Source organism: Martes martes (assembly GCF_963455335.1).
Source record: "Martes martes genome assembly, chromosome: 18".
NCBI classification, from domain to species: domain Eukaryota; kingdom Metazoa; phylum Chordata; class Mammalia; order Carnivora; family Mustelidae; genus Martes; species Martes martes.
In genome coordinates, this window is record NC_137906.1 from 11,402,672 (window position 1) to 11,413,497 (window position 10,826).

General features: G+C 49.3%; 1 protein-coding gene across 1 annotated transcript; it reads right to left on the reverse strand.

Annotated features, from left to right (window-relative positions):
* Positions 1 to 6,389: 6,389 nt before the first annotated feature.
* LOC308359778 (speedy protein E4-like) lies at positions 6,390 to 10,613 on the reverse strand (the record flags this gene model as incomplete). The annotated part of the gene is made up of 6 exons (XM_080831093.1): positions 6,390 to 6,452; positions 6,636 to 6,804; positions 8,343 to 8,428; positions 8,913 to 8,971; positions 9,813 to 10,013; positions 10,508 to 10,613. 6 exons carry the CDS (start codon positions 10,611 to 10,613, stop codon positions 6,390 to 6,392), a joined length of 684 nt encoding a protein of 227 aa, XP_080687219.1.
* Positions 10,614 to 10,826: the final 213 nt, after the last annotated feature.

Below are 10,826 nucleotides of genomic sequence, written 5' to 3' on the forward strand. Positions count from 1 at the left end.
CCTCCCGGGGCCCGATTCGTCTCCAGGGGCCTCGCCGTCCCGCGGGAGCAGACGGGCCGGGCCCGGGCCTCGCCGCCCTGCGCCGTCGCCGTCGCCGCCGCCACCGCCACCGCCACCGCCCGGCCCCGCCGGCCCAGCCCGCGGGCTCCGGGGCTCGCGCTCGGGGGTCCCCGCTCGAACCTCCGCGCGGACCCGCGCCCGCACAGCCCCACGCTCGCTGGGTGCCGGCCCGGCTGGACGGCGTGCAGCCCCTCAAGCTCTGGGACGCTCGCCCGCCGGAGGCCGAAGCCTGGGAACCACGGCGAGCGGTGACCTGAGCTCGGACAGGAAGCGAGAGCTGCGCGGCGGCACTACGCGTGCGCGAACACGCACACAGGTCGAGCTGCACATGCGCAGGACGACGGCGGCGGTGCGCCTGCTGGAGCCCACTCGGGAGCCCGACAAATACCCGACCTCTGTTTCCCGTGAGTCCAAGCGCCCACAAGTTAGGGGACGTCTCGAAAAAGCCACACTTAAAAACAAAAAAGGCCAGAAGAGGGGAGGGAAAGGTAGGGAAAGGGAAGCAAAAGGGAAGGGAAGGAAAGGAAAGGAGAAAACTGAAAAGGAAAAGACAATAACGCCTTATCTGGGTTGAGAGTAGCGGTAGAGGGTATGTGGCTGCCTGTTGAGGGAGAAGCTGAGAGAATGGGAGTAGCTACTGAGACAGGTGCCCCTAAGTTGCCCACGGGACTCTTCTTGAGTCACTGCTCCTACTTCTTTCTAGTTTTCTCCGTGTTTCCCCTTCACAAAGCAGCTCCTCCTTGTTTGTCACTCAGTCTTATTTATTTGACAGGGAGAGACAGATCAACAAGTATGCAGAGAAGCAGGCGGAGGGGGGGGGGGAAGCAGGCTCCCCGCTGAGCGGAGAGCCGATGCGGGGCTCGATCCCAGGACCCTGAGATCATGACCTGAGCCGAAGGCAGCCGCTTCACTGACTGAGCCACATCAGACCCTTGATCCTGTCACTCTCCTACTTTTCCATCTCCAGGCATTGGAGTTCTTCCATCACTCCTGCTTCTCCAGAAAAGCCCGCTGCTCCTCTAATGTGTGGCTAAACTTCGCTGTTGCTGTCTCCTGACCTCCACTCCCCGGCCACCTATAGCCCTGGATGCTTTCTGGTTCCAGAAGCTTGGCTGCTCTGACTCTTCTGTGCTCTTTCGTCCCTCTGGGAGCCACACATCCTTCTGCCATCAGCTCACATTTCCGAACCACCTCCCTGGAATTATATTCCTTCTCAGCCTTCAGTGGCCTCTAGCCTCTCCCACTTTCTCAGCTGGTCCCTCTCTTTATCCTCCAAGTCTCTTAAGCTTCACCCCCTTCTCAGCAGCCTTGGATCCCCCTTCTCTTCAACTGGATCAGTCCTGATCTCAGTTTCTCTAGATGTCCAGGCTGAAACCACAATGTTCTGCTCCGTTGTTCCCAGTTCTCACCTGTCATCAGTCACCTGTCATCAGTCACCTGACCGTTTGCTTTCTCGCCTGTCTGTTACTGCTTTATTGTTTGCATCCATCGTCCTGTTTCTTGTGTCTTTTCATTCAGGTCTTTCCTCATTTGAGCTGTTTCCTAATCTGCCTTTACCTGCTACCCTGCAGAGACCTAAAGCTTCTTAAATACACATTTTAAGTCCTAGGTGTCTCATAAGTTATATCTGTTTCCAAGCTGTCATACTGTTTCTCCTCTTTGTTTCCATGTCTGCAGAATCTAGTCTCTGCTGTTCTCAGTCCATCAACTGTGTCCCAATTCTGAGTGCCATCCCTCTCCTAGAGCTGCTGTAATTAGATGCTGATGTCCCTGTGGCTCTTCTGACCTTGGTGGTTTCACTTTCTGAAATTGTTCCATGCTTAGCAGTTTATCTCTTTTATCAGGACTGCACCCCAACCCCAACACACACACACACACACACACACACACACACACACACACACAATTTTTCCTTCGGTTTCTCTTTACTCAGTTGCTCATTGTTCCTATATAGAGAGCTGTGCTCATCTCCTAAATTTCTCACATCGCCCAAGCTATTCCAAATCCCCATGAGCACCCCATTATTTCGATCCTTATTTGTTCAATTTTTCCAATATCTCCTGTGATAGAGCTGTCCCAAAAGTGTTACCTTCCCTCACTACCTGAGTTTTGTCAGTCTCCTACCATAGCCAATGTGTTGTATAAAGAATTTTTCAGATACCTCTCCCTGGTTCCTGGGAGAGAACCTCTAAATCTTTGGAATTTCCTGAGTGATAGGAGTGTTTGTTACTCACACTGGGCCCCTTGAACCAAACCTGAGTTTGTGCTAATGAGATGAGTCAGGATAGGGCCAGCCATACCAGGAACCCCAACAGGGGTGGGACTTTGAACCACTTGATATCAGCCCAATCTCTGGGGGAAGGAAGAGAGTTGGAGACCGAGTTCAATATATAGCCAATGATTGAATTAATCACTCTTGTATAATGAAACCCCAATAAAAACTGGTCACCAAGCTCAGGTGAGCTTCCTGACGGGTGATATGCATCTATGTGCCAAGACATCTATGGGATGCTTCCCAAGGACACTGAAGCTTGGTATTTGGGACAGCCCCAGTATTCTCTGGTGCTACCATCTCCCACGATGGTTTCCTCCAATATTCAGGATTCCTGCCATTAACTCTTTCTTCTCCATGCCTCTTGACAGCTTTAGCTCCTCCTATCTTACTGTGTTTCTCAGAAAGTTCTCCCAAACCCTCATTTCTTTCCAGTTGTTCTATTTCATCCCACACTGTAGATTTTCCTTCTACCAAAGAAGGGTGCTCCCTTGCACCTGTGGGTCTGCTTGCCATGGATCATCGCCTGGAATACATAATCTCACTGGGTCACCTTGCCTTCATTGTGAATTTCAGATTATCTAGGTCCCCATAGCACTATCTTCCTTCTTCCCCTTTTCCTCCCTTAGTATCTTTGCCTTGTTTCTTGCTTTAAGACACAAGCTCAGGGTTTTCTTTTTTTTTTTTCAACATGAAAAGTAACTTACACTTGGAGCGCCTGGGTGGCTCAGTGGGTTAAGCGTCTGCCTTCAGCTCAGGTCATGATCTCAGGGTCCTGGGATCAAGCCCCGCATCAGGTTCTCTGCTCCTCAGGGAGCCTGCTTCCCCCCGCCCCCGCCTGCCTCTCTGCCTACTTGTGATCTCTTTTTAAAAAGCCCGCATCCGGGAACCTGGGTGGCTCAGTGGGAACCTGGGTGGCTCAGTGGGTTAAAGCCTCTGCTTTCAGCTCAGGTCATGATCCCAAGGTCCTGGGATCGAGTCCCACATCGGGCTCTCTGCTCGGCAGGGAGCCTGCTTCCTCCTCTCTCTCTGCCTGCCTTTCTGCCTACTTGTGATCTCTGTCTGTCAAATAAATAAATAAAATCTTAAAAAATAAAATAAAATAAAAAGCCCGCATCCTCTTTAAAAAAATAACTTACACTTATTTTTCAAAGGTAAGAAGTGTGGCTGATTGATCACAACCCCATTAAGAAACGGTATCATTGGACAGTGAATAGGTAAGACCAATTGGGGTGACCACAAACACCACGAAGATAAAGACTTTTATCTTTATTATGTTTCCTCAAGAGACACATTGCAGTGTCCTCTTGAATAACCTAAAATAACATAAAACAACTTACAAACGTGTCATCAAGGCAAGTAAAAAAATTACAACTGATTCTCACAATTTAATAATGAAGACTAAATGTCAAATAAACATTTACAGTAATAACAACTTGAGGGAACCACCTACCTGGTTATAAGTGTAATTGATATGTAACTATAATAAAAACACAAAAACCTATCCTGAATTTGTCAACAAAATTTTACCTACAGGTGTAATCTCATCACAAAACTTTGTAGGAACAACATGTTTTGAAAACTATGACTATTTCAGAACTTTTAAAAATAAATACATAAATATCAAATATAAAAATAAATAAAATAATTCTAAGGGCAACATTTTCAAAATATACCAATGAAATTCATGGCATAATATTAGGCTATTACAATCCTTTGTCTCTCATTTTATATTTTTCAAGTAATCTCCTCCTCGTCTGTGTCCCAATGCATAAAAAACAGGATCTCCAACTCCTACCTCAAAGGATATTTGAGTTTAAAAAATCTGAAATATTTGGTGCCACCCCAGGAAGGGGTAGAACCTGAAAAAAAGCCTGGTTTCTTATTTTCCTTCTCTGGACTCCTACAGGTACTCCCAGCTCCTCGGAGTACAAAATGAGAACTCCATTCAGCTAATTCTAGAAGGTCCTGGGTTCTTCTAGATTATCTGCGCAAGAGACTCCTCTCTTCCTTCCTCGTGCCTGTCGTTAGTGTCTGGATTGACTTCCTGCTGAAAACCTGTGTCTCCCCTGGGCTCAGGGATCTGCAATTGAGAGAAAGAGAGGAAGTCAGATCGCAAGGAGGCAACTTTCCAGACATCTTGGTCAGTTCTAACCGGAGTTTAGACTAATTGGTACATCCAACTTTATCTCCAATCCTTCATTCTAAACCCCAATTCATTTTTCAGTCATGACTCTTGGACTTTGGTGACCCTGACTCCAAAAATTTCTTCATGTGCCTAAGGTCAGACCCAGTTATCTGCTTGATAGCCAGGACTCTAGGTGATCTGCTCAGGGAGTAAATCAAACTTGAGGGTCGCCTGGGTGGCTCAGTCGGATGAGTGTCTGCTTCAGCTCAGGTACCTGGGATTGAGTCCCACATCAGGCTCCTTGCTCAAATGAGGAGCCTGCTTCTCCCTCTGCCTGCTACTCCCCTGCTTGTGTTCTCTCTCTGTCTCTGAAAATAATTAAAATCTTTAAAAATAAAACAAAAACAAAACAACAACAACAAAAGAAACAAACAAACTTGAGAGAATGTTGCTTTAGACCCGAAACTCACCTTGGTCCTTTTATGCTACTTAAAGTCTAAATGAATAACCATACCACAAACATCAACATCATGAACCATGAGACCACATAATCCCCCATTCTAACCCTAGATCCTAATGTTTAACCATAACACCTAGTCCTAAATTTGGTCAATGCTTCATGGTCTGAATGTATGTCTCCCCCGCTCCCTCATATTAGTACACTGAGATCCCAAACCACAAGGTGATGGTACTAGGAGATGAAGTCTTTGGGATGATTGGGTCATAGGTGGGGCCCTCAAGAATGGGAGTAGTGCTCTGATAAAAGAGACCCCAGTGACCTAACTCAGAACCCACTTAGTCTGCAACCCAGAAAAGGGTCTGGCACCCTGCTCTCAAACTTCCAGCCTCCAAACCGTGAGAAATAAATGTCTGTTGCTCAAAGCCATGTAGTACTTCGTTGTGGGAGCCTGAATGGACTGAGAACTAGTTCACACGATTTAAACGAAATCTTTATTTAATCCTCTGCCCAAATCAATAACTATGTGCTGATCACAGTAAGCTATGCTGAAACTAGTATTTCTTTTTTTTTTTAAGATTTTATTTATTTATTTGACAGACAGATCACAAGTAGGCAGAGAGGCAGGCAGAGAGAGACGGAGAAGCAGGCTCCCTGCTGAGCAGAGAGCCCGATGCGGGTCTCGATCCCAGGACCCTGGGATCATGACCTGAGCTGAAGGCAGAGGCTTTAACCCACTGGGCCACCCAGGTGCCCCGAAACTAGTATTTCTGAAAGTTCACTCATTCTGACAATCTCCTTGACTGTGAACCTGAGGGGAAAGATGTAATGGAACAAGATGGGAGACTGGTCCAGAAATGGGCAGGGGACACGAAGGACTCAGAGATGCCATCTGGCCATCAGCAATGTGCTCGCAAGCAAATCTGGATGAAAACACAGCTAGTCCTAATTTATCTTTTATTATTGGATAGGTAGACTGTTCCATCCAATGTCCTATTGTTAGACATTTACTTTGTTGAAAAGAAATCCCCAGAATTCATATCTCTGAGCCATGAAAGAGAAAGTCAAAACACAATGTAGGGGAAAAAATTGGAAACTTGCTCCCTTTTCACAGAAAGTCAACATTTCCTCAAAGCTATCATCTGGGCCCAATTGGTTTCAATGGAATTATTTCAGCCACGTCCATGCCTCTGTGACAAACTGGTTTTCCTGAGGTCTGGCCTCCCACACATCTCCCTGAGTCATGGCTCTGCGGGGTTGTCAGCTCGTGGCTGGGACCCGAGTGCGTGTACGGCTTCCACCTCATAGCGTGTGGAAGGCTGACGTGTGGGGCTAGGGAGATGAGCGTGGCCCAGCAACTAGATCCCTCAGATCTCCTCATTACACAAGAAATCACTGTGCCTGGACCCATGAGGACAGAGACCTACCTTCCTTCAGGCCGATGACCTCAGGCCTCCATGGCCCTGAGAGACCTAGGGCATGAGAGTGCAGCGATCTCGCCCCCACACCCACAGCTCTGGATCAAAAGCCTGGATCTGGAAGACAAGCGGCCCCATGAGAACACAACTTCCAGATGGGCCCTACCCCCGCACCCCCCGACCTGCTCCCTCCTATTGTCCAGACTCTTAATTCTTCTGGTCCCGAATCCCCATGTCCCTCCCTGTTCCCCAATCTCTCCCGTGGGGCCCCCGCACCCCAAATCCCTCCAGCCCACCCACCTCTTCACACTCTTCTCGGGACACCCTGGTCCTCCAGTCCATGGATCGTATGAATTGGAATCTCAGTTTGTGGAACAAGGGACGCTGGGACCGGTTCTTCCCATAGAGGAATGAAAAGATGGCCTGTTTGGGGGCCTGGTTATCCTCTTCCATATCATTGGCCAGGTAGCTGGAGAGACACATCAGGCTGCTGGTCAGGAGCAGGACAGGAAGGATGCCGCCCCCCCCCCCCAGTCTGAGCTCAGCTTCCCAGAAAGGACACAGGCTGCTCATTACCCAGTGTCACAGAGTGCCACTCAGTCATCAAGAAGGCATGGCTGGGCGGAGACTTCTCCCAGCTTGAGGATGAAGAGGGAACTCAACGGGAAGCCTGAGGGCATGTCCTGCCGGGGTGGGGGTGGGGGGTCCCCAACCCCACACCAACCCCTTCCCTTCAGCTTGTTTGTGCACAAACCTGTCTCCCCGTAGAGCAAGGCCATATACATCTCCCATGAGCAGGAGCTGACCCTGTTCTATTCTGTAATCATGACTTTCCTACCAAATGACTAATACGGGACTGGGTTCATGTGGGTGCATTAATTCAACATGCGCTTCTTGAATCTCTCTCCCCATTGCCTCATGTCCTTGGCCCATAAGGTGCACTTTACATGTATTTGTTGAAAGAATAAATGATGCTTTTTCTCATGTTCAAGTGCAATACTGATCACCTCCTAGACCCAACATAACTGAAACCTATGCGAAACAGAAGGAATTGTGCGCAGTGTCTTTGAGAGTGTGGTAATATCTTGACAAGTCCTGCAGGCATCGAGTCTAATGGGATTGGGGAAGGGGACAGAGGGGTGGAGCGGTGAGTGGATAGGAAATAACCATAGTCCAAAATATCCATGACACTCGAATTTTAACAGAAGTGTTACTGCGGTGCAGAAGTCAGGGAGGTCGGCGGGGCGGGGAAGGGGGGAGCATCTGAAGATTTGGGAGTTGAAGTTGACCTTGAGGACAAACCATTTTCTTCAGGTATATGTGCAAAATTACCTAGACAGAAAACGCAGTATAGGAACAAAGGGAAGGGTACTTGGAAGGATGAAATGCCAAGGGGATGAACAAGTTGGAGGAAGACGAACGGGTTGGATACAAGCTCGGAAGCCTGGCCTTGACCCAGAACGCCACTAGCCCTGGAGAGTGAAGGAGGAGACCGGAGCTTTGAAGGACTTCATGCACATAGCGCCCACAGGGTTGGGGACGGCCTTGTAAGAAACACCCGCGGGAGCATTCACAACAGATCTGTGCTATGTCTTGGGGGCCTGAATTGAGGCATTTGTGCTGGGAATGCGGGGGAGGAAAACGATTAACGCTTGGTGTCGCCATGGGAAGGAGACAGACGGAGGATCAGGACCGGCTGCTTTGCTAGTCTATTTGCTTAGGGCAGGGCCGTGTCCGTTCCTTCCTTCTGTCCTCTTAGAAGGGTCTTCTGTTCGCTTCTCCTAGCCGATGTTAGGGATGTTTGTGTTTACAAAGAACAGTCTAAAAAACACTATACTATAATCCTATCGTTTTTATACATGGGGTCAACAGTTTTTTAAAAAAATAGTTTAATAAGCAGTTACAAACAGGTTTAAAAAAAATGTCGATGAAAGGTTAGGGTCCCACTCCTCCCCTCCATCCTCCCAGGTAGCGAATGCTACCGAGGGATGAGACAAAAATACTCACAGGGCTATAAAGAAGTGGATTCGCTGGTACTGCCAGGAGAAGAGGCCAGCACGGCTGAAGTAAGCTATGACCATAGACAGGAGATACTGGCGGAAAGAGGAGACACAGTGTCAGAGAAAGGTCACATCCTGGGCAGGGAAGACCAGTGTGGGGCGGGGACAGGAGGCTGGAGCAGGTGCTCCCGCTTCGACGGGCTGGGTGAATTTGCTTATTTGGTGTCCAAAGGTTGGTTGCAAACCAAAGAAATCAAGGAAAGAGTTTATGGTGCTCCCAGGATAGCAAGCTGTGCTGGTTTGAGGGCTCGTCTTCAGGACAGCCGACCTCTGGAGGGTCTTTGAGAAGCTGGAGCCGAAGGGAGCCCCACCCAAGAGCTGAGAAGAGAAGGGACTTAAGGTGGCAACAGCCAGGGGGCACGCCTGGGACTCAGGTCCCAGAGGATCTGCAGGAAACCACGAGGTCCCCAACGGGAAGTGTTGGCAGGATGAGGTTGGAGACAGGGTTTGGGGGGCATCACCCTGCCCCAGGACAAATGTTGGAGCAAGAACACATCTGAGTGGAGAACAATGATACCTTGTCGGATACTCTCAGATTTTTGTCCCAGGCCAGAAATCTTTGAATGACAGGATCCTCTGTGAAAAGAGGGCATAGGTCAGGTTGGCAAGCAGAACGGGGTTACTGTGGGAGCCTTCCAGGCAAAGAGGAGAACGATGCCTCCCCTGGGGAAGTTTCAGGATGTGGCCAATGGTGAGGCTGATGGGCAGAGGGGAGCAAAGACCAGTCACTGGCCGGGAAAAGTTGGTGGCTCCCGTTGTGGGGAGGCTGAGAGAGAGCACACCTGTAAGATCGGATGGGAAGTCAAGGGGGATGCTGTCTCATCATGCATGGACATGCCACTGTCATTTTCTCATCCCAGTGACATTAGGGTATAAAGATGGCATGTCATTCCCACACACCCCCCCACCCCACTCCACACACACAGCCAAAGACATTTAGAGTCAAAAGGCCAATAAGGGGCAGCTGGGTGGCTCGATGGGTTAAAGCCTCTGCCTTCGGCTCAGGTCATGATCCCAGGGTCCTGGGATCGAGCCCCACATCGGGCTCTCTGCTCAGCGGGAAGCCTGCTTCCCGCCCCCCCCCCCCGTCTTCTTCTGCCTGCTTGTATCTCTCTCTGTCAAATAAATAAATAAAATCTTAAAAAAAAAAAAAAAACCAAAAGGCCCATAAGAACTAAGACATCTCAGGAGTGTAACTGAAACCAAGCTTTCTCATCCCCAGTACAGACTTTTCTCCAAATCTCGCCTAATCCTCTGTCCTGTTTATGTGTCCCCAGTGAGGGATCATTATGGAGTCCTCCAAGGATGGAGAGCTCACCAACCTTCAGAGAATTCTTTTCCACTGGAAAAACGTAGGCATTGGAAGTTTCTTGAGTTTAAAGAGAAAAGGGAAGAGGGTTGGAGGGGCTTTTCTTACCAAGCAACCTGTTGAAAACCTCGTGGTGTTCAGGGAGCACTGAAGACACCCGTTGTCTCTTCAATTTCATCTTGAGGCCACACAGTGTCTCCACGACCCAGATGTCCCCAGCGCCAGGGGCTGTCTCCTCATCGGACTCGTCGTCCCTTCCCCTCTTCCTTGTGGGGGACTCAGGCAGGGGGCAGGGGTCTACCCAGGGGGCTGAGTGAAGAAACCAGGCTACAGTATAAGGCTTTTGTCTTTGGAATTCAGCCACCCCTTCTCCCCCTCCAAAAAACCCAAACTTCCCCTTCGTTCTCTCCAGCCTTACTGACAATTGACATCTCCCAAACCATGTTTCCATCTTTCTCCTTTGTTGATACACTTCTGTCCCCATTCATCTTTGGCACTCTTTCACCACCCCCATCCTCAAAACTTCATTGTCGATAACTTCTCCCATGGGAATAATGGCATAATTTCCTCTCTTCCTTTATCTCATCTTCGGATCTCACCTCCTAACCCTCTTTCCTTGCTTCCTGGGTCTTCCTTCCATGGTTATAGTTTTGTCCCTGACTCCTGTACTTTCTTTCCCCAATTCCCGGCTTTCTGGATCTCTCCTGTCACACACACCCTACTCAGACACTCCTTCCTGACTTGTACCCATTCCTCCTTACTAGCCAAGCGTCTCGAGTCCCTTCCCCTTCCTGCTTTCTCACCTGATGGTCCCGGGATTTCTTCATCCACCACATTGAAGGGGTACCCTGAGGAGCTAGGCTGGGGACTCTGGTCCTCGGACTGGGAACACGGTTGACGATGGGCCATGATTTCTCCCAAGCTCTTTCTGCCCTTCCAGAAAACTTAGACCCTGTTCTGCGCAAACTCCTCTTCTAGATTCTGGCTGAACACAAGCCCGTGATCCCTTCTCCAAGCCGGGACAAAGCCAGGAGTGGAGCAAAGGTCTGTGAAGATGCTGTTGTCCACCTCCGCTGCCAAGCACCACGGAGTCTGGTCCTTCCAATCAGGAAGGTCAGAAGC